This window comes from Macrobrachium rosenbergii, chromosome 41, assembly GCF_040412425.1.
Source record: "Macrobrachium rosenbergii isolate ZJJX-2024 chromosome 41, ASM4041242v1, whole genome shotgun sequence".
NCBI lineage: Eukaryota > Metazoa > Arthropoda > Malacostraca > Decapoda > Palaemonidae > Macrobrachium > Macrobrachium rosenbergii.
The window spans coordinates 50,910,554-50,935,645 of NC_089781.1; the positions used below are offsets into that span (position 1 = coordinate 50,910,554).

Genomic DNA, 25,092 nt, shown 5'->3' on the forward strand with positions numbered 1-25,092 from the left:
TGTTAAGGGGATCGGCCGCCTAAAAAAACCCAATAATCTTTAAAAAATTTGATTTGCTGAAAAAAATTCTATGGCTTCGTATAGGGTTCAAGAATGTGTCCACGAAATATTATGCTAAAATTTGCCGTATTTCTCTAGTTATGGCCTAAAATGTAACAATAACTATATACCCATAAAACACCAGTAGCGCAAATGATTTAGTCTGGTATAGTTTTTGCGATATATATTACGAAAACTTCCTTTGAAATGAAATGTATAATGTCAATAATATCCTACTCGGCACCTTTTTAGTTATTCCTAGCCATGACAACGCACACGTCATACCATGACGCCGACTGTGGCAGAGAGTTGCCTATAAACTTCCAAGCTAGAAGGACACGTTTTTCATGCTCGCTAGCCTAGACTGAACTCTGTATTTTCTGCGGTGTTTTTGTTTTTTCACCGTGCCTAAAAGGTCCAAGAGTTCACTTCATGCTTCTAGAATGCGGAAAAGCCAAGTGGAAAAGTCCAGGCGAGAAGTAGAAGAAAGAGTTCAAGAAATTAGTGCCACAGAGGGGAATGGAGCGACGGAGAGAGAGAGAGCTGTCGCCCATCAAACGGCGCAGGCAGCGATCTCTGCTGACCAGAGACCAACCACATCCACCCCTAAACGCCTCTTTATTTGTTCGTCACTACCAAAGGGCAAAGATATTTTAGAAAAAGAAAGCAGTAGCTCGGAGGCTGATATTATAGACGATCCTGAAAATAAAATGATCATAATAAGTGAAGCAAGACTTGATGAATTACTTGAATCATGAATCCCTAATTGTGAATGAAAAGTAATTCCCAGGATCCATTTGGCAAGGGATGGATTCGAGACACTAATAAAAAAGTGTAGGCAACTATGATACCCTAGAGTAATACCTTGCAGCAAGATCAGACAGGGGGGGACCAGGAACCTAAAATTTATAAGAATGTGTCTTAGGCACATAAATAATCAATTAATATTCTTATTTATAATCATTTTGCATTAATTAATACCCAAAAATAAAAATTAAAACCATAGAATTAATTGTAACACAGTCTTTGAAGTCCCTTTTACTTTTTTATGTAACTAAAACTTTGAAGGACCATTTCTCAAAACATAAGTTTTTCACCTTCAAAATGTATCTCCTCCCTTAGTATTGGACCAATCTAAATGAAATTTCATATATAATATGAGGAAACAAGGTAGATTAAAAAAAAAGCTGGGGATTTTTAATATTTTGAGTTTCTGATTTTTGGCAATTTTTTTTCTGTAATTTTTCCGGGAAAATTTCATAAAAAAAAATAAAAATTCATATCTCGAAAAATAATTGAAAAATCAAAAATCCCCGGCTTTATATCGAAGGTCCATATGTGTTTTATAGGTGGTTCAAATTTCATCCCTTAAAACCAAAAAGCAAAGGAGGAGATGCATTTTGAAAATGGCCATTTTTGGCTGAGAAATGCTCTGGCGTCACAAAACCGAAGGTCACTGAACAAAAATTTTTTCCCCAGAAGTTCCACACAATATCCTTTAACAAACCCCCTATATATCAACAACCTGTCGTTAAAAAGGTCGGAAACCGGCCGATCCCCTTGAGACTGGAAAGACAAATGAGTCTGGCCGAGTCTTCCTGTCCTAATTGCTCTTCAGGAAGAATTGTAGAGGTCTCAAGTGTCGTCTTCCTAGCCTGATGAATTTCTCTACTGAAGACGTGCCCAGCACTCTCATCCACTCGTTGGCTGAGCAATTCTTTAGAGTGAGGAAATGATTTACCGTTTTCAGGCACAACTCTATCCTTCTGAAGGGTGGAAACCAAAAAATCCGAGAGTCTATCTGAATCCCCAAATAAAGAATCTTCTGAGATGGGGTCAGTTGAGATTTCTGAAGATTTACTAGCAGTCCTACGTTTGGGTTAAAATTAGGGTTTTCTTGAAGGTCCTCCATACATTGTAGCTTTGTTGGTGAACGAATCAGCCAATCGTCCAAGTGAAAAAGGATGTTGATACCTATTAGGTGCAACCACTTTGCAAGGAGGGCGAGAACTCTCATAAAGGCCTGTGGTGCTGTCGACAGGCTGAAACAGTGCTCTAAATTGAAATACTTTGTTCTGGTACACAAACCTCAAAAAGTTTCTTGATGCCGGATGAATCGGGATGTGAAAATACAGTACAGTCATACCTCGAAATTACGCGAGGTTAGGTTCCGGAGCCCCTCGTGCAAGGTGAATTTTTCGCGTAAGTTTGGCATGGTCTTTAAAAATGCTAATAAATGTTTATTTCCAGAGTTTAAGTACTAAATATGACCCTAATCATGCTCCCAAAGTATTAAGCTAACTTTTAAATGAACTAAAGTTAGTGTAATTTTATTTAAAATTTAGCTTATTACCCTTAAAAAGAGAATACAGTAAATGGTTGACATAAAAATTTAGTACTGCACAGTTTCATAATAGCGCATTTACAGTAGGTGCGTACGTATACTAATGTTACCCCTAATTCATGGGATGCCGTTTTCTTTGTCACTTAAGGTAAAAGCCGTTTTCTTTGCGTCACTAGGCAAAACGTCACAGTCAACAAAAGTACAATTCCATAAAACATCGAAAACATGTACATAATGTTCGTAGAAGGTAGTATAGTACAGGTAAAATTCAATCAATTTAAAATTATATACTGTACAGGTAATGACGTACAGAGAATAATAAGTTGTAAATGTATGTTTGAGCGCTAACTACGAATGAGAGAGAGAGAGAGAGAGAGAGAGAGAGAGAGAGAGAGAGAGAGAGAGAGAGAGAGAGAGAGAGAGAGAGAGAGAGAGTAATAAAGTAACTGTACTGCTTTTGTATCGTATTTATGCGCAAATATATAAATACAAATTTTCCATTCTGATTTTACACCTAAAAACATGAAAACTTAAAAATTATACACACTTTCTACAGGGGTATCATCTTTGAAAAATGCAGGGTATCACATCTTGTAAAAGTACACCAACTGAACGTGCTGTAATTACATGCACATACAGATTGCACCAGCACTTTTCTCCGAGGTGAACAGAGTAATTTTCAAAGAATGACACTTATACAACTCTTAGTTACATCTCTGATATTACATTAAAGAATTCATTTTATCAAATGAGCGCGACTGAACAACCTCATCTCAAGGTCATGTAAAGTCCTTGTGACAAAGACTTTGCAAATGGACATAATACTTGTATGATATTTATGTACAGAAATATAAATATAAATTTTCCATATCGATTTTACAGTTAAAAGCATGAAAACTCATAAATGTACTTCAAACATTAAACAAGCATTTTCTGCAGGGGTATCATCTTTGAAAAGTGCAGTAACTTTGCAAATGGGTATCACATCTTGTAAAAGTACACTAACTGAATGTGCTGAAATTACCTTTGCATCATATTTATGCATGTACAAAAATAAAAATAATACATTTTCGATACAGATTGTACACATGAAAGCATGAAATGCGTTTTTCATAGAGATTTTACACATGAAAGCATGAAATGCATTTTTCACAGAGATTTTGCACATTAAAACATCAAATGCATTTTTCATACAGATTTTACACATAGAAGCATGAAATGCATTTTTCATACAGATTTTACACATAAAAGAATGAAATGCATTTTCATACAGATTTTACATATAAAAGAATGAAATGTATTTTTCATACAGATTTTACACATAAAAGCATGAAAACTTGTAAATTACTTAAAAAATTTAACACCCACTTCTGCAGGGTTTCTCGAGAAATTCGTGCGTCTGTGAAAAAATCGCGTATGCCCATTAGTTAGGTTCCAGTGAAAAGTTCGTGTGTGTGAATTCGCGCAACTCGAATCATGTAAGATCGAAGTATTACTGTACACGTTTTGCATATCTAGGGAGATCATCCAATCCCCATGACGGATGGACGCAAGAACTGACTGGTCTGTTTCCATCTTGAATCTTGTTTTCTCAATGAAAACACTCAGGGCGCTCACATCGATGACTGGTCTCTATCCTCCCTTGATTTGGGGACCACAAACAGCCCATTGTAGAAACCCATCGACGTGATGTCTTCTACTACTTCTATTGCCTTTTGTTTTTTTTGGGAAGTGCTAAGACCTCCTCCAACAGGGCTAAAAACTTCTCTGAACCTGCAGAGTATGCAGTCAAAGGGATTGGCGTGTTGACTACGGGTGGCTTTTCTTGAAAGGAATTGAGTACCCTTCCCTCAGTAGTTCTACAATCCATGGTTCTGCCTCTTTGGTGCTCGAACTCTCCCAAAACAGTTGGAGCCTGGCACCCAAGGGTGCATAGAAGACTGAATCTTCACTTCTTCGATGCATTATTATTAAAACAGTTTAACCAGACCACTGAGCTGACTATCAGCTCTCACAGGGCTGGTCTGAAGGATTTGGATGAAATGACAGGTCTAGGCTAGAGACCTAGCAATGGGACCAGACAGGTCATCCAGTATGGTGATGAATGAATGAAAATTAAATTAAAAATTGCACAAAGGCATACGCTCTTATACTGGAATACACTCACACAATAAATACACTTATACCCATGTTTCCATATTATACTCACTAAAAAGGTATATTAGAATTTAAAATAAATTACGTAAATTTTACAATTTGTTTTAAAATTCATTAGACGCCCAAGGGGTTTCGTATTCCTATTATTTACTTTTTACATTTCATTAATTAAATCACAGCTCCTCATGAACATTAAAATTGGTATTACTGAAAATGTACGAGATGCTGACAAAATTTCCTTCACTGACCTATTTCCAAAATTTTATAATCGCTGTAGGTTATATTTTGGACATTCACACAATACATGTTTGACTGTTATCAACACTTTGTAATCTGCGCATTTGGGAGGAGGGCCACATGGACTGTTCACATCAAGTGTCCATGTGTCAAACGAGTATGGCCTATTCGAAGACGTGTCAGAATTACTTGTGTCTCTCTCTCTGATATGATGAACTCCATTTTCCAACACTGGATTTAGGTGTAGAAGATGATTTCTTAATGGCTCGGGAGGAGAAATGGACTCCAGCCTGAGGTCTAGACTGAGAATGTTGTCTTCCTCCTTGAAAGGGTTGTCTCTGAAGAGGTAAGGATGATCTAAAAGAAAAAATGGACCAATCCTTAGGGCGCTTAGTGGATTGGGCCAAAAGGTCATGGGTAGATTTCTTCCGGAGTTCTAGAGAAATCTTATTCACCACTGCTTGTGGGAAAAGGTGATGGTGATCAAGGGGGGAGAAAGGAAGAGCTAACCTTTGAGAGGCAGTAACACTCTTTGAGGTGAAAGAACACCAGAGCTCTCTTTTCTTTAAAATTCCCACAGCGAAAAGGGAGGTCAATTCCTGGGAAGCATCTCTAATAGCTCTGTCTGTGTAGTAGATCATGCTGAGTCAATCTGAGGATCATCTTCAGAGTTGAGAAAAATCCTGTACCTTCTTGGTTAATGCTCCAACTGACCAGTCAAGGAAACTTAGCACCTCCAAAGACTTGAAGAGATTCTTCAATTAGTGATCAATTTCCGTCCCGGAAAACATCACTCTAGCAAGAGCAAAAGCAGACCTTTGTGCAGAATCTATCAACACAGCTAAATCCCCCTGGTAGGAGGCAGCTACTCCCAGAGAGAGAGCTTCTCTGGTAGAATAAGACTGGTAACGTCTTTTAGACAAGTGTGAAGGGGGAATGCAGGAAGAGAATTTCCTTTGAATCCTCTTCTCTGAAAGTCAAAGGTCCACGTCTTCCAGAGCCTTCCTGGCGGACAAAGATAAAACCATCCTCGGGAATTGGGAGAATTCAGACAGGTTATTCATTAAAAAGGTTGACTGTGGCACTGCAGGAGCCTCGAGTGAGAAGTAATCCGGGAATGCCACCAGGAAAAGCTTCAGGAGGGCAACACATGCTGACGGAGAGGAATCTTGTACTGTCTCCTCTTCTTCCGATGATAGCTGCAGTAGTAGTATTAAAGTAGTTTAACCAGACCACTGAGCTGATTTTCAGCTCTCATACAGCTGGCCCGAAGGATTAGAATAAAATACCAGGTCTAGGCCTTAGGTCAAGCACTGGGACCCAATACATCATTCAGTACAATGATGAGCGAATTAAGATGAAACTAAAAACTGCACATAGGCACATGTTCTCACAATGCAACACATATGCACAAGAAATACGTTTACTCATGCTTCCACACTAAAAAGGTATATTAAAATTCATAGCAAGTTAAACAGAAAATAAAAAATTTTTCATTCAACAAATGCTATACAGGTTTTTGTGCTTTTATTATTTACTTATTTTTATATTTTATTAATTAAACCAAACTTCCTCATGAACAACAGAATTGGAACGACTGAAAATGTAAAAGATTATGACAAAATTTCCTCAATTGATTTATTTTCAAAAGTTGACAATTGTTGTTGGTCATACTTTGGACACTCACATAACACATCCGACTGTTATCATCAACTTGCGCTCTAAGCACTTGGGCTATGTGGGTTGCTCATCAAGTGTCCATGTGTCAGACAACTATGGCCTATTCTGAGACGTGTTAGAATTGCTTGTAAGTATCTCTCTCTCTCTGATATGATGAACTCCATTTTTTAACATTAGGTTTTATTTGTTCTAATTTATTATTTTCAGGTTCTTCATTGCATATACAGTATATTGCCATTCATTTATGATACCCATTTTTATGTGTTACATAATCAGTAACAGGGATATTCACATTTGATCTTGTCATGTGGGTTGCTTCTTTGGCTGCTTTATCTGACTCTTCATTTCCTTTTCCTTTATCCCTTTCCAACATATTTCTACATTTTTCCCATTACAGTATTATATAACATATGGAGAAATAATTTGTAACTTGTTGTACAATACTATTTTTTTATTTGTAACTCTGAATGGCTTCTATAGCGCTTCTCGAGTCACTAAAAATCACAAAATTATTGAATGTTTTTTTAATTATTTTTATAGCAGATGCAATTGCACAAAATTCTGCTATGAATATTGAAGCATTATTAGGAAGAGAGAACCAATACGTTTTGTCTTGGGACACTACTCCATGCTCTGATTTATATTCATCTGTATATATTGCGTAATGTGGACCTTTTTGGCTTATATGCTCTAATGTGTGTTGTCTATGGTGTTCTGGTGTGTATGAGTAACTTTTTGATAAATATTTCAGGTGTGCACAAATTCTCATTTTATTCATTGTCCAAGGAGGAGGTGATTTTACTATTAAAGGCACTTGTATATTTATATTTAGCGCCTCAAACAATCTTCTAGCTCTAATTGAGAGAGAGAGAGAGAGAGAGAGAGAGAGAGAGAGAGAGAGAGAGAGAGAGAGAGAGAGAGAGAGAGAGAGAGAGAGAGAGATCACCACATTCAACTTGTAAAGATGACTTTGGTGATGATCAAAAAGCTCCTGAACATATTCTACAACCTTCATTATGAACTGGGTCTAACGATTTCAGCATTGCGTCTGATGCCGAGCCATATATTTCGCTTTCATAATCAATGATAGACAGCACTGTTACTTTATACAGTAAAGGAAGGGTATGTCTATTGGCTCCCCAAGTAGTGTTCAATAGTTTTTTTTTAATTAGGCTTACTGCTCTCTTACATTTTGATTTCATGTATGTTATGTGGGCTTTCCAGTTCAATTGAGTATCAAATACTAATCCCAAGCACTTTTCTGTTTGGTCAATTGGTATGGAATGATTTCTGATTTTTACATCTATTTCTTCACATTTTTTCCACTTGAGTCTTAAGTATGGATACTATAAAGCCTACAGATGAGGCCCATTCATCTATTTTATTATAGTTTTATTAATGATTCGCTCTGCATGTTTTATGCAAGATGCTGAATAATATATGGCAAAATCATCCATATACAAGTTACTTTTAATTCTGATAGGTAGATTATTACTGATATTTATTGCTAAAGTAAAGTGTGCCACTAAGGACGCGTCCTTGTGGAACACCATTTTCAAGTGGAAATGTACTTGACAACACATCATCAATTCTCACTTGAAAAGTATGATTTGTCAAAAAGTTTTGGATAAACCTAGGTAAATGTCCACGGATGCTGTTTTTATGTAACGTTTTTAATACTGCATATCTCCATGTAGTACCATATGCCTTTTCAATGTCAGAAAAGATGGCTATAGTAATTCTAGTAATTTGTTTTTGTTCAAATCCTCTTCGTATGCGATGGTAGCTGCAAAGTCGAAGGGTTTGTGGAAGTCTTTGATGGAAGAGGTTTCTTAAGGGGATCGGCCGCCTAAAAAAACCCAATAATCTTTAAAAAATTCGATTTGCTGAAAAAAATTCTATGGCTTCATATAGGGTTCAAGAATGTGTCCACGAAATATTATGCTAAAATTTGTCCGTATTTCTCTAGTTATGGCCTAAAATGTAACAATAACTATATACCCATAAAACACCAGTAGCATAAATGATTTAGTCTGGTATAGTTTTTCAGATATATATTAGAGAAAACTTCCTTTGAAATGAAATGTATAATGTCAATAATATCCTACTCGGCACCTTTTTAGTTATTCTAGCCATGACAACGCACACGTCATACCATGACGCCCGACTGTGGCTCAAAGAGTTGCCTATAAACTTCCAAGCTAGAAGGATACGTTTTTCATGCTCGCTAGCCTTGACTGAACTCTGTATTTTCTGCGGTGTTTTGTTTTCACCGTGCCTAAAAGGTCCAAGAGTTCACTTCATGCTTCTAGAATGCGGAAAAGCCAAGTGGAAAAGTCCAAGCGAGAGAAGTAGAAGAAAGAGTTCAAGAAATTAGTGCCATAGAGGGGAATGGATTACGGAGAGAGAGAAAGCTGTCGCCCATCAAGAATGAAAAAAAGGCAGCGATCTCTGCTGACCAGAGACCAACCACATCCACCCTTTAAACGCCTTTTCATTTGTTTCACTACCAAAGGGCAAAAGATATTTTAGAAAAAAAGAAAGCAGTAGCTCGGAGGCTGATATTACAGACGATCCTGAAAATAAAATGATCATAATAAGTGAAGCAAGACTTGATGAATTACTTGAATCACGAATCCCTAATTGTGAATGTAAAGTAATTCCCAGGATCCATTTGGCAAGGGATAGATTCGAGACACTAATAAAAAAGTGTAGGCAACTATGATACCCTAGAGTAATACCTTGCAGCAAGATCAGACAGGGGGGGACCAGGAACCTAAAATTTATAAGAATGTGTCTTAGGCACATAAATAATCAATTAATATTCTTATTTATAATCATTTTGCATTAACTAATACCCAAAAATAAAAATTAAAACCATAGAATTAATTGTAACACAGTCTTTGAAGTCCCTTTTACTTTTTTTATGTAACTAAAACTTTGAAGGCCCATTTCTCAAAACATAAGTTTTTCGCCTTTAAAATGCATCTCCTCCCTTAGTATTGGACCAATCTAAATGAAATTTTAAATATAACATGGGGAAACATGGTAGATTAAAACAAAGCCGGGGATTTTTAATATTTTGAGTTTCTGATTTTTGGCAATTTTTTTTTCTGTAATTTTTCCGGGAAAATTTCATTAAAAAAAAAATTCATATCTCGAAAAATAATTGAAAAATCAAAATCCCAGCTTTGTATCAAGGTCCATATGTGTTTTATACGTGGTTCAAATCTCATCCCTTAAAACCAAAAAGCAAAGGAGGAGATGCATTTTGAAAATGGCCATTTTGGCCGAAAAATGCTCTGGCATCACAAAACCTAAGGTCACTGAACAAAAATTTTTTTCCCCAGAAAGTTCCACACAATATCCTTTAACAAACCCCTATATATCAACAACCTGTTGTTAAAAAGTCGGAATCCCCAAAATGATCGGCCAGTTTCATTTTAATTTTTGGTTTTAAGGGATGAGATTTGAACTACGTATAAAACACATATGGACCTTCGATACAAAGCCGGGGATTTTTGATTTTTCAATTATTTTTCGAGATATGAATTTTTTTTTTTTATGAAATTTTCCCGGAAAAATTACAGAAAAAAAATTGCCAAAAATCAGAAACTCAAAATATTAAAAATCCCCGGCTTTGTTTTAATCTACCATGTTTCCCCATGTTATATTTAAAATTTCATTTAGATTGGTCCAATACTAAGGGAGGAGATGCATTTTAAAGGCGAAAAACTTATGTTTTGAGAAACGGGCCTTCAAAGTTTTAGTTACATAAAAAAGTAAAAGGGACTTCAAAGACTGTGTTACAATTAATTCTATGGTTTTAATTTTTATTTTTGGGTATTAATTAATGCAAAATGATTATAAATAAGAATATTAATTGATTATTTATGTGCCTAAGACACATTCTTATAAATTTTAGGTTCCTGGTCCCCCCCTGTCTGATCTTGCTGCAAGGTATTACTCTAGGGTATCATAGTTGCCTACACTTTTTATTAGTGTCTCGAATCCATCCCTTGCCAAATAGATCCTGGGAATTACTTTACATTCACAATTAGGGATTCGTGATTCAAGTAATTCATCAAGTCTTGCTTCACTTATTATGATCATTTTATTTTCAGGATCGTCTATAATATCAGCCTCCGAGCTACTGCTTTCTTTTTCTAAAATATCTTTGCCCTTTGGTAGTGACGAACAAATAAAGAGGCGTTTAGGGTGGATGTGGTTGGTCTCTGGTCAGCAGAGATCGCTGCCTGCGCCGTTTGATGGGCGACAGCTCTCTCTCTCCGTCGCTCCATTCCCCTCTGTGGTACTAATTTCTTGAACTCTTTCTTCTACTTCGCCTGGACTTTTCCACTTGGCTTTTCCGCATTCTAGAAGCATGAAGTGAACTCTTGGACCTTTTAGGCACGGTGAAAAACAAAACACAGCAGAAAATACAGAGTTCAGTCAAGGCTAGCGAGCATGAAAACGTGTCCTTCTAGCTTGGAAGTTTATAGGCAACTCTGCCACAGTCGGCGCGTCATGGTATGACGTGTGCGTTGTCATGGCTAGGAATAACTAAAAAGGTGCCGAGTAGGATATTAATGACATTATACATTTCATTTCAAAGGAAGTTTTCGAATATATATCGCAAAAACTATACCAGACTAAATCATTTGCGCTACTGGTGTTTTATGGGTATATAGTTATTGTTACATTTTAGGCCATAACTAGAGAAATACGGCAAATTTTAGCATAATATTTCGTGGACACATTCTTGAACCCTATACGAAGCCATAGAATTTTTTTCAGCAAATCGAATTTTTTAAAGATTATTGGGTTTTTTTAGGCAGCCGATCCCCTTAAAAAGGTCTAAAATACTATTCAGCTGGCGCTGAATTGGTTCAAGAGAAGGGTCTAACTCCTCTTCTGTCAAATAAGAAACTTGATGAGAAAGAACCGGTGCCATACGTGTAGCCGGAGTTGGTGCCGAGCAGACAGTTGGAACTGGGCGCCCAGCTGATGGGTGCTACTGGGATAACAGAAGTTCAGGAGCCAAACGATGCTTGGGTGCTACAGGATGCTTCAATGACGAAGAATGGTACCTGGGCGCCAGATACTGGCGGTCAGGAGACCGTTGAGCGTGAGGAAGTTGTTTGGGGCTACCCCAGAATCTGCAAGGCTTGGGGGCTTCAGGGATGCTCTTTAAGCCTATTGCAGGGGATGGGAGATTGTTCCCAAGCAGAAGAATGCCTCTTTGAGGGGCAAGACTTCTTTGAGAAATGCCACTGGTGCCTCAAATCTGGGCTGGGAGTTCCTGGGCTCAAGGAGAGATGGTGGACATCTGAGAACTCTTTCCAATGGCCTTCTGTCGCAGGCTGGGATGCATCAGGCTCGACTGAGGGGGTGACTCCCTGTGTATAGCCCCCACCAACCTCCACTGGGCCTCCAGTATATTTCCTCCTTTGCCTAGGAGAGTCAGCAGGACGGGTAGCCACCTCCTCCACATCCACTTCACTGGCACGTTTATCACTGAATTTATTTATCAAGAAGCGCACTGATTCACTGAGCTGTGTCACTGTACTTACCATTAGACCAAACTTCGGGTCACACTTGCTCTCAAGACTGGCGAAGCGATCCGGTTTGGGAGTGAGGGAGCCAGATGAGGGAGGAGCGGGGAACTCTGAGCAAACGACACATTAGAAACAGGAGAGGTAACAATGGGTACATCCATACTCACTGGTTTGGGAGTTGAGCTAATATCTAAACCCTTACTATCGGCTCTGGCGGCTGCTTTCCTCTTTCTATCTCTTTCTAGTTTAGAAAGATGAGAAGCTAAGTTTTTCCGTGTCTTCTCATCCCAACCTACACACTCATTACAAGTTAGATTGATTGAACAGACCTGACTTCTGCGAGAAGAATAAATGGTATCAGCGTCATATGAAGCTTTTGTTAACCTGGTATTGCAGCCTTTGCTGCAGTACCGAAAACTGGATGAGCTGGTCTGACATAATAAAAAAACTAGACAAAATGTTACAGTACCAAAAACTGGATGAGGTAGTCTGACATAATAAAAAAACTAGACAAAATGTTATAAAAGTTATGAAAGTTAATACAGTAAACCACATGTATTCATGGGGAAAGCATACAGCACCGGCCCCCCCACAAATAGCTAAAATCCACGAATACTTAAAACCCCTCTAAAAACACTTAGGGCTGCCTATTTTGATATTCAAACACAAAAAACCCTCTAAAAATTCTTATACCCTATTATTTTAATAGTTTTATCACAAAATGTGTATTTAGTCATGAAAACAATATGAAAATACAGTAATTAGTGAAAATACTGCAAACGGGCGAATTTTCCGCAAATAATGTGTATATACGTATGTTCCATAGAGAAATCCGCGAATCGGTGTCTGAGAATCGGGAGAACGCAAATGTGGGGGGTTTACTGTACTAACTGAGAAAATATTCCCAGAAAACACTAAGGAAAAAATTAGCTTGCCTAACAGTGATCTTCATAAGAAACTACTGAACTATTCAAAGGCCGATCGGCAAATCCCGCTAAGAGAAAAAGCCGGTCGACACAAAAATCACAACCAGTAATCAAAATCAGACAGAAGTCAAAATCGGTTATAAAAAGTCAATTTCAGTTGGTATCAACAAAATAAACAGTGCTGAAAGCAATCAAAACAAAATACTTCACTGAAAAGGGAAGCTAACAAGAAGAACTCCAAAAACCAAGCTGCGTTCCTACAACCATGTGAGCTATAAGACAGAAAACAAATTTAAGCACTTTTCAAGGGTTGTTTCTCTCCTTCCCAGGAAGTGGGCGGGGCCTAGTCACCGACTCGGACGTACAAAGTACTGTAGAGTATTGCCGCGAATTTTGAAAATTCAAACTGCCAAAGAGTAAAAAAACTACAGCAATGTAATTACTGGGTAAGTTACTTAAATAAAAATTCATTATTTTACCTGACCAATCAACACACTGACCACATAGATCGTTCAAAGAACAATCCTTGTTCCTACATTTAACACGTACGCCGTGACCATCAAAAACTGAATAATGAAGCTGGGAATTACACCCTCTTACCTTACAGACCCCATACAATTTGTCTTTATTCTCTTTGGATTACATCCTCAATAACGGAAAAATCCAAGAAAAATCAAACCCAAAATCTGGGAAACAACTCAATCAGCAATAAACATAAACAAAACTCTTAATACGTCCTTGCAGGCTGATGACCGAGAAAACACTATATGGTTTACAACAGATGCTCAGATCACCCAAAAGAGATGGGTCATAGACAATTCAGTCTGAACTACCCTATTAATTTTTTAGCTTTGACACAATCGCACTCATACTCCTACCTGATGCGGGAACTACAGCTATCATAATAAAGAGTTACGTTTCATTTTTTAAAAATTTGCTTATTTTGAGTTTTGACAGATAATGTTAAATTAGGAACTTACAGCACTGCACTGAAGAATACTTACCCAAATTGCTAGCTTGGTACAATTACCATCAACTGTAATGGTTTTCACCTTGAAATCAACGCCAATTGTTGCACTTTGCTCAGGATCAAATGTATCATCTGTGAATCGTAGAAGTAAACTGAAAATAGAAAAATCAAGTTTAATAAAATTTCTAACTTCATCCATGGCTCAACTGCCATAACATTCAAAGCAGCATGAATTATTTTCCTATCTTTTTTAATAAATAATGTGATACAGGGCAATATACCAAAGCAGAGTAACGACAACTAATCATTACTATTTGAAATCTGAATAACCCATAAAAAAACTTCATACCAATTCTGTAAAAATAAAAACATAAATATAAAACAGCAATACCATACAATACAATATGGCAAAATTTTAAAGTAATTTGTATTTTTCCTAACATGCAAACCTGAAGGTCTTTACATAGGGATTTAGCTTATGGATGCGAGCTGGAATGGTTGTTTAACTTTCAGACAGGGTCGTTAACTGCTGACAGTAGGGGAGAAGCCTGGCCCTCTTATCAGTCTGCATTCCACTTTGCCTTTCGGCCCAGGTGTCAGAATGAGGGGTGGCTGAGGTGGGCTCTAAATGTAAAGACCTTCTGGTTTGTATGTTAGGAAAAATACAAATTAGTTTAAAAAATGATATTTTTATGATAAAATAAAGTTTTGTACATACTTACCCGGCAGATATATACTTAGCTATAGTCTCCGACGTTCCCGACAGAATTTCAAAACTCGCGGCACACGCACAGGTAGGTCAGGTGATCAACCATACCCCCGCTGGGTGGCTGGAATAGGAACCATTCCCGTTTTCTAATCAGATTTTCTCTTCCACCTGTCTCCTGAGGGGAGGCTGGGCGGGCCATTCATCGTATATATCTGCCGGGTAAGTATGTACAAAACTTTATTTTATCATAAAAATATCATTTTTGTACATGCAACTTACCCGTCAGATATATACTTAGCTGAATGGCACCCTTGGAGGAGGGCAAGAGACAGAAAATAACTAAAAACGGGAAACAACATATGTTGTAGGATAAACAAAAACCATGGTTCTTACCTGATTGGGCAGAAGACTTCATGGATACTGTCTATGAGTCTGCTTGCCTCAGGAGCTTCAGCGAGGATGTGACCTGTGACTGACAGCCCTTATGGATCGTGCCAATGGGGAATGACCCACTAACATGGCAGAGCCTGTTATGGATCGTGTCAAGGGGGCTGACCCACTTACATGACCGAGCCTACACCTGAATCATATCAATGGGGGCTATCCTCTTACATGACAGAGCTAGGTGTCCATACAAAATACAAGGAGCATGACAACCAAAACCGACCACCTGACCAATCTAAACCTTGTTAGTGATAAGAATTGAAAGGGGAAGCATAATTCCATCACCCTCTTTCAACCAACCATAAAAAACACACACCACCAAGCCTTAAAAACAAACTGAATTAACTAAACTAAATAGGATTGGATTCAGCTCCCTGTCCCAGCACCGAATCCACAGATACGTACGCTCCTAGAGAGAAGCACTTATCATAAGTTACTCTAATATCTCGTAAGTAATGAGATGCGAACGTTGAATTACACCTCCAATAAGTTGCCTCTATAATAGACTGGAGAGACAACGTCTTGTGAAAAGCCAAGGATGTAGCAATGGCTCTCACTTCGTGTGCTTTCACTCTAAGGAGCTTAAAGTGCTCATCCTCACATGAGATTTGCGCTTCCTTGATGACGTCCTTAATAAAAAGGACAGCGCATTCTTTGAGATCGCTCGTGAAGGATTCCTGACAGAGCACCAAAGACTTTCAATCGATCCTCCCAGTAATTTCTTCTTTTCTAAGTAGAATTTAAGGCTCCTGACAGGGCATAGAGTCCTCTCCAACTCATGTCCTGTCACAGAAGAAAGACCTTTTAATTCAAAGGTTCTTGGCCACGGTTTAGAAGGGTTCTCATTCTTCGCTAGGAAGAATGGTTTAAAGGAGCAAATAGCCGAACCTTCCTTAAAACCAACTTTGCCGTCTAAGGCTTGTATTTCACTTATTCTCTTAGCTGAGGCAAGGGCAAAGAGGAAAAGTGACTTCCTGGTGAGATCCCTGAAGGAAGCTTGATGAGGAGGTTCGAATTTTTTAGACATTAAGAATTTTAAGACTATGTCTAGATTCCAACTGGGAGGTTTTGAAGACATGAATTTTGACGTTTCAAAAGACCTTATAAGGTCATGAAGGTCTCTGTTTTCCGAGATATTCAGATCTCTGTGTCTGAAAACTGAAGATAACATACTCCTGTATCCTTTAATTGTGGATACAGCGAGTTTGCAATGTTCCCTCAGGAAGATAAGGAAATCAGCAATATTTGTCACAGAGGTACTGGAAGAGGATATCTTATTGGTCCTGCACCATCTTCTAAAGACCTCCCACTTCGACTGGTAGACGCGAAGGGTTGAGGATCTCCTGGCTCTTGCAATAGCCTTCGCAGCTTTGTGCGAAAAACCCTCCGCTCTGACCAGACCTTCGATAGTCTGAAGGCAGTTAGACTGAGAGCGGGGAGATTCTTGTGGAATCTGTTGAAGTGGGGCTGTTTGAGAAGATCGTTCCTGTGAGGAAGCGATCTTGGAAAATCTACTATCCATTCCAGTACCTCTGTGAACCAATCTTGAGCTGGCCAAAAACGGAGCTACCAGTGTCAGTCTGTGCGCCTTCCGACGAGACGCAAACTTTCTTACCACTTCTCCCAGGATCTTGAATGGGGAAAAGCATACCCGCTCTAATCCTGTCCAATCTAGGAGAAGACTGTCTTGCAACCGCTCTCGGGTCCGATATCGGAGAGCAGTAGTTTTCAGCCTTGCATTCCAGTGGGTTGCAAAGAGGTCGATATTCGGCCTTCCCCACAGGTTCCACAGTCTTTCGCAGACTTCTGAATGGAGAGTCCACTCTGTGGGAAGGACCTGATCCTTCCTGCTGAGAAGGTCGGCCCTCACATTCCTCTCTCCTGTACAAATCTGGTGAGGAGTCTGATCTTCCTCTCCTGAGCCCATAACAGCAACGTTTTTGCTGTTTCGTAAAGGGAGAAGGAGTGTGTTCCTCCCTGTTTCCTTATATAAGCCAGGGCAGTAGTGTTGTCTGAGTTCACTTGGACTACTTGTCCTGAGACAAGGAACCGAACTTGATGAGAGCCAAAGATACCGCTGTCAGCTCTTTCTTGTTGATGTGCCAGTTCACCTGGTCTCCAACCCAGGTGCCTGACACTTCTCCGAGACCCTAATGTTGCCCCCATCCCGACTCCGAGGCGTCTGAGAACAACACTAGGGTAGGGCTCGGTAACTGAAGAGACAGTCCTTTTGCATAATTTTTTGAGGGGTCTAACCACCAGTTGAGATCCTCTTTTATCTTGTCCGAAATTTGGAACAAAGTTGCTAAGTCCTGAGACTTCTGGTCCCAGATTCTCCTTTAGGTAGAACTGAAGAGGTCTCAGATGAAGTTTTCCCAAAGAGACGAACTGTTCCAGCGAGGAAATGGTCCCCAGCAGACTCATCCACTCCTCGAACAATGTTTTCTCCTTAGAAAGACTGTCACCTTTTCTATGCAGCGATCTATTCTCTCCTGGGATGGAAAGGCTAGAAAATCCTGAGAATCCATCAGAATCCCCAGGTAAACAATGCTCTGCTGCGGAACAACCTGGGATTTCTGTAGATTTACTAATAGTCCAAGGGACTGAGTCAGATTTAGGGTGATAGACAAGTACTCCAGACAACTTTCCTTGATAGAGCCGGATCAGCCAATCGTCGAGATACATTGATATCCTCACTCCCTCTAAGTGAAGCCAGCGTGCCACATTCCTTAAGATGCCCGTGAACACTTGTGGGGCTGTCGAAAGACCGAAGCACAGGGACCTGAATTGAAAAACTTTTCCCAATCACGAACCTCAGGAATTTTCTTGACGAGGGATGAATGGGAATGTGGAAGTAAGCGTCCTGCAGGTCCAGGGAGACCATCCAATCCCCTGGACGAAGAGCTGCAAGAACCGAAGAGGTAGTTTCCATTTTGAACTTCGTCTTGATCACAAAGAAATTCAGGGCGCTTACATCCAGAACCGGTCTCCAACCCCCCGAGGATTTCGGAACCAGAAAAAGACGATTGTAAAACCCGGGGAATGGAGGTCTTGAACCGGTTCTATTGCTTCCTTTTCTAGCATTTGTTCCACTGCTAGAAAAAGAGCCTGATTCTTGATGGGATCCCTGTAGCTGGCGGATAACTCCCTGGGAGTTGATGTTAAAGGAGGACTTACCCTGAAGGGGATAAGGTAGCCTCTTCTTAGAATGGAGAGGGACCAGTCGTCCGCCCCTCTCTGTGCCCAGACCTCAGCGAATTGTAACAGTCTGGCACCCACTGTCGTCTGGAGTACTCGTTGCTCATTTGGTCCTTTTGAAAGGACGAGAGGAAGACCTTCCTCTTCTCTCAGGTCTTTGCTCCTGAAGGAGGATCTGGACGAAGGACCACCTCGAAAAAGGGCTCCTGAAAGGGGCCTTCTCCTTCTTGGCTTAAAAGGGACGGCAGGTCTGATCCTCTTCGATGACTGGGCCAAAAGATCCTGTGAAGCCTTTTCAGATAAAGAACGAGAAATCTCCTTCACCAAATTTTGAGGAAAAGGTGAGGAGAAAAGGAGCAAACAGAAGAGAGGATCTCTGAAGAGGAGACACAGACTTCGTGAGAGGAAAGAGCTGAATACAGACCTCTTCTTCAGAATACCAGCTCCGAATAAGGCAGCGACTTCCATGAACCGTCCCTCACTGCTTTGTCCAAACAAGACAAAACACTCACTGAAGTCATCCATACACAGGAATTCAAGAATCCCGAGTCCTGTTGGCCAAAGACTCCATAAAGTTGAAGACTTCCACAACTCTAAAAAGACCCTTGAGGAGATGGTCCATTTCGCTCATTCCCCAAGTAGCCTTGGCTGAAGAAAGAGAAAGTCTCCTGGAGGAGTCTACCAGATTAGAGAAATCTGCGTCAGCTGATGGGGAGCCCCAACCCCATAGGCTCCTTGGTCTCATACCACATCCCTGATTTTCCCAAAAGTTTCAAAGGAGGAAAGAGAAAACCGTCTTGCTTGCATCCTTCCTAGATTGCATCCACTCCCGACTCCTTTAAAGGCCTTCCTCATGGAAATCGTAGGGTGCATCTTGACAAAGAGAAGAGGGTCTAGCTGACTTGGTGCTGTCCCACAAAGATCCCGGAGAAGGAGGGGCAGCATGACAAAGAGAATCTCCAAACTCCTGAATCAGAACCGAAGCCAACCGCTTGTAATCCGAAAACTCCAGCGTCCTTAGGGAGAATCCTCTCTGAAACCTCCTCCAAAGCAGCAGGCGGAGAGGAAGGCTTAAGAGAAGAAGAGCGCCTATCAGGAAGAAGCGAGCCTGGAAGGAGAAGCACTCCTGTCAACGAAGAGCGCCTACCAGGAGAATGGCGCCTGACACGGACGGGCGCCTGACAGGAGAGGGGTCCTGTCCACAGATGAGAGCCTTCCAGGAGAGGAGGCCCTAAGAAGACCGCGAGGGCTGGAGAGGCGCTTGGTAGGAGAGCGGCGCCTGCCGGAAGAAGGAGCTTGGAAGACGACGGAGCGCCTGTCCAAAGGAGAAGTACTGCGAGGCGCCAGGAAGGCGCCTGGAAGGAGAGGCGCTTCTCTCCGATGACGAGCGCTTGGAAGAAGTGCGCCTGCTGGGAGACTGGCGCCTGTTCGCGAAGAGCGTCTACGAGAGACGAAGAAAACTTGCTAGAAGAAGGAAGCTTGGCAGGAGAAGAGCGACTAGGTAGATCTTGCTGGGAGAAGAGAGTTGTTTCCTGGAACTCTTGACAGGAAGAAAGTCATCCTTCCTACAAGAGGAGTCCTGAGCAAGAGATCCAACAAGTGCCGATAACTGCTCCTGGAGGCCGATCAAAATCTTCTTCGTGGAATCCTTCACTCCTGCTGAGAGGAGGGGGGGATCTACGAGCTCTCTTCCTGACAATAGGAGAATCCTCCGGGAAGCGCTCAGGGCTCGAGTCCAAAAGCTCTACTCTAGGAGCCTTCCAGGATCTCTTCAGAGGGCGCGACTCCTCAGCCGAACTCCAACCACGCCTCGGAGAAGACGCGTCAGACGACGAGAAACACTTCTTCAGGATGCCTTTTCTATGGCGATCCAAGGCAGCCTGGGAAACAACTACAGGATCTGCCGAAGGGACGCCTGATCGTTGGGGATGCTCTACATCCTCCCTGCGGCTTTCGACATTCCTCCTCCACTGGTCCTGGGAGTTTGGAAGAGGTCTAGGCCTAGGAGCAATGCGGAGCCGATCAGACGCCCCCTCCACTACACTGGGGACACTGCACATATCACTGTCACTCTTACCTTCCTTCATCGCACGCATTGCAACTGATTTCATACGAAGAAGTTCCGCCTTCATCGCAGCCATTTCAGAGGACGAATCCACAGGTTCGATGAAGGGAGAAGGGGCTGAAACCAAAGGATTAGGAGAGTCTGCTATGTTAATCTCTACTCGTGCTCAGCAGAGCGAGACCTACTCGAGCTTCTGGAGGAAGCCTTCCTAACTCTATCCTTTTCAAGCTTCTTCAAATAAGAAGTCAAAACCTTCCATTCTTGATCAGACAATTTCTCACACTCCTTGCACCTATTGTCCGAAGAACAATCATTCCCCCTAAACCTCATACATACAGTGTGAGGGTCTACCGAAGCTTCCGGCAACCTCACCTTACACTCTTGCCTAGCACACACACGGAACACAGGCGAAACATTAACATCAGACATCTTAATGAACAATCCAAAAGCAAATCCAAAAACAGTCCACAATAGCGTATGCCAAACCAAAGATCCAATACGTCACCAAAAATCAGGCCAAAACAGATCCTCAGCAAGCGAGAAACGAAAATCAAAGCAGGAGGAACCAACAACAGATGTTGCCGGAACCAGCGACAGAGAAAATCTGATTAGAAAACGGGAATGGTTCCTATTCCCGCCACCCAGCGGCGGTATGGTTGATCACCTGACCTACCTGTGCGTGTGCCGCGAGTTTTGAAATTCTGTCGGAACGCCGGAGACTATAGCTAAGTATATATCTGACGGGTAAGTTGCATGTACAAAATTTGCTATTTGTTCCTACACAAATACCTTTGGTCTTTACCCTTCGGAGGGCGGAGTCTGAGTACAGTATATCTCTGAACAGACTGGTTGGCTCTACCCACTTGGGAATACCTTCCAGGTCTGGAAGAGCTGAGGAAGGAATCCCGCACCTCTTGCTTGCTGGACATATGGGATGTTGCAACTGCTAGACAAAGTACAGTACTGAGTTGTGTTATTACTTTGAAAAAGGCTCAGAAGAACCCAGGTGTCGGAGATAATAAAACTTGCTAAAAATACCAATGGTTTTGTTTTATTGTCTATCCCTCTCCCCTTGTCTAGAGAGATATAGAGAGGGGGCACATGCATCCAAACCATCTACACAAGATGAAGGACAGGATGCTCTCGTCATGTAGTCACCAGCATACTCGTCCATCCAGCATGTGGCAGCTTGCTGCCTGTTTCCCTGTCTTAAGAGAGAGACATGTAAAAGAGAGAAGGGAAGAGACCAGTCACTCACTCACCTCTCATGTTACTGAACACCTTTAATGAGATGAATGTGTTCCCTAAGGGAGCTGGATGAGCCACACAACTTGCTGGGCAGCCAGCACAAGATCCAAGGAAAAGCATGTTCAAAGATTCATGGGCAAGTCAAGAAGATAATACAAGGTAAATGCCGTCTGGCGTGACCACATACACGCCTGTATCACCTGCTAAAAACCACAGGTTCTTCCGGAGTGCAAGGAATGGAGCTATGCCCCTAACTTTGTGATCTCTCATCCAGACCCAACTCCTGTCTACCTCTCAGACAAAGAGCAAGTCTGTTGCTGTCTCATGAAGCTCAAAAGAGGATGTGCCCTTGGACACCTCTTTCTTGGCCAAGTCGGTACTAAAGAAGAGGCATCGATAATCAGGCTAGAGATGCTGAGTTCTCTTAAGGTAGTACCGCACCACTCTAATTGAACAAAGTAGTGTCTCGTTCCCTTCTTACCTAGAAGGTCCATCAGGAAGGGATCAAAAAGGACTCAAATCCAGCGTTAGGGACCTACGGATTCTGAGTCTCAGTTATGAATTCTGGGATCAACTCGAGCGTAACCGATCCCCTTCCCCTAGAGTGCTTAGCATCAAAGGCCATAAAGCTCGTCTACTTTCTTTGCTGACACTAGGATAAGCAAAGAAAAAAAGTCATAGAGTCAGAACTCTGTCTGACGACCCTTCCAACAGCTATTATAGCACACAAGCTAGGCTCCTTAAGATGAGAGTTGCAACCCACTTGGGGGCTAGATTTTCCCGGGTGGACAAGACTGTTCAAAACTTCTCAGAAGTACTATATAAAGATCCCTCAAGGGGGTGAGAGATCTACTTCCTTCAACTGAAGGACTTGGTCAAGGGCAGCTCTATACTGTATATTGTAGTGGAGCGAGATAATGGGAAAAAAGTGCAAATGGTGATACAAGCAACAGATTTGGCATGAGAACTCTTATTATCCCCATAAATCAAAATCAACCTCCGGCCACCTCAATATTTGGCTATTTCCAAGATGCCTGACACTTCTCCAAAATGGTGGCAAATTTGCTGTAAGTATATTTCAAATATTTTCATTTCATAAGCCTATGAAAGTTGTATACTGTCCATGTAATGATTGAGAATTTGTATTTTGGCATTCTTACTGTCATGAAGAGATAAAGTGAACCCACCTTTCCAATATGGCCACCATATGAACACCATATTTCCAAAATGGCCACCAAAGATAATGTATCTTCTGAGAGAAACCAATATGTTTTGTGTATCACTTAGTTTTAGCAACTGCAGCTGCAGACAGCTGTGCAGCTAAGTCCAGATTTGTAGCACTTGCACCTGCCATGGCATTCCTTTTTGCAGCCACACTTATTCAGTTCTTGGCAAGATTTTGCTACTATTGGCAAATCTGTCCAATACGGAAACCAGGTGCCATCAATCTGTTGCCATCGCCAGTGTCTTGGACTGGGCAAAACTGGATGACATACTAAAGACTGGCACCAAATGTGCCCTGCTTGAAAGGCAGCTCTCTTGCAATGCTCTCTAAGAGCAGCCCTTGTAGGGGGAATGTAATTATAAGCTCTTTGCTTTCTTGCAAAGAGATCAAAACTAGCCTCATTTACATTTTTATATGAACTGCTTCTGTCGTACATTAACACCACGAACTCTTCAATAATTTGCAGGTCTTCATCTTCTACAGCTGCTGGTGTTGAACTTAGTTTGGTGAAGGTGGGTGTGGCACACTGAAACACAGTCCATGTTTGCCATGCAGACTTCTTCCCCTTTCCATGAAAGGCAGACACCGTGTCACACCAGCTAAATGCATGGAAAAAGGGAAGGGCTGAGGCTTTTGGTCCTCATGTCTTTTCCTCTACCAAATTTAATCCATATTTTGTCCAAACATTGATGACAACCTTACTTCAAATGGGGCCTGTCGCTTCTGAGAAGCGTGATGTGCTCCCCAAGATATGGACACAGCATTTTCACTCCTGTCCAACAGACTGACTTTCTCAAGCCACTCCTACTCAAGAGAAAGATGCTTTGAAAGCACAACCTGTTGGTGTCCTGCACTTCCACTGAATGGAGGGAGGGGATTCTCATGTTTAAAGTGAGCAGGAGGTACATTTTGTAATATTCAGGAAGAGAAGGTACTTTTTTTTACTTTGTCCTACTTTGGATGATTTGGGCCAAGTTTCTGTCCTCACCCTTTTCATCAGTGCTTGGACGCTGAAACAAAGATATGCCTGTACCATGGAAGGATGTTTGTGCAGTTGTGGCACTTGGATTATGGTCCAGATTGTCAACACCACAAGTTGTAAGAGCCCTTTTCTTAGTGTAGTGGGACAAACTACTTCTTCCTCCACAGCCCTTGTTACAACTGCTTCTCCTAACCCTTCAGTCAATTCCAGAACCCTATCATAGCTGATGCTGATTCCTTGGTGGTGGAATGTATCAATTAATTGATGCTTCCTGGTTTTTGCAAAGACCAGGAGACCAATATATATTGGAAACGGAGGTTCTCTTGACTTGGAATGTCTGGAGAATGTTGAAGATGCTGGATTCTTTCGACAGTCGAAATGCAAAAGTTGTGCTAAAGCTAGATCAGTAGATGATGTTCCAAATTTAAGTTGGGATTTTATATCGCCACCGTTTTGTAGCACACTTACAAATTCCAATCAACTTGGTGGCACAGATTCTCTTCTAGTGTCTGCTGTTAAGGTTCCATCAAATTCTATCTCATGTTCAAGCATCTGTTTCCTCAATATCTTAGCTGCTTTGGCCACGATTAGTGCATCATTGTAGTCACATGCCGTGGCTAGGGGTTCTCCCATTTTCCTTTTGTAGGCAAACCAAATTTCTCTTCCTTTTTAAAGTCCTCCAGTTCTGAGATGCGGGCAAGTATCTGTTCTTTCAACTGTGTTCGGTGCACAAAGGAAGCATCAACATTTAGCTGTTCCAGTCTTTGTTTGTACAAATCATAAAGTTCTACCATTGTAAAATAGCAGCACCCATCTGTAGTCAACTGCTTGTCTCTTATGTACATCTCAAGCTCAGCAAAAGCATGGGCACATGCCTCTTGTCTGTACTACACATAATCATCTCCAATTTTCTGGGAATTTAGCCACGCCCTTTCCCTGTTGTACACACCTGTCAGACAAGATGGGTGATACCCATGGTCCTGAGAAACAATATCTCCAGCACTAAGCTTGGCCAGAAGTTTCTCATCTAGTAGGTTGGTGACACATCATTGCAGCTTTTCATGTAACGGCAATGTCATGGCCAATCGTAAATCTTCGATTGGTGCTGGTTGGTCACAAATAAAGCATAATCCTTCTTTCTCAGCCTTAGATTCTTCTGCATCTTCTTCATCTGCCTTCTGGCTACTACATGTGAATTTTGCTGATGGGGCATCATCATCTTCTTTTGTCTTACACCGTGACTTCCTTTTCCTTTCTAGTTTTGTTGTTTTGAACTTCAGCATACATGATTCATGATATGTTGCTTTGTT

General features: G+C 41.1%; 1 protein-coding gene across 1 annotated transcript in view; it reads right to left on the minus strand.

The window, feature by feature from the left end:
* The window catches only part of LOC136826859 (ras-related protein Rab-18-like), a 245,411-nt gene that overhangs the window by 133,933 nt on the left and 86,386 nt on the right, over positions 1-25,092 (minus strand). Inside the window, exon 2 of the mRNA XM_067084352.1 lies at positions 13,946-14,063. Coding sequence (XP_066940453.1) covers positions 13,946-14,063 — 118 coding nt within the window. The remainder of the gene's footprint in view (positions 1-13,945; positions 14,064-25,092) is intronic.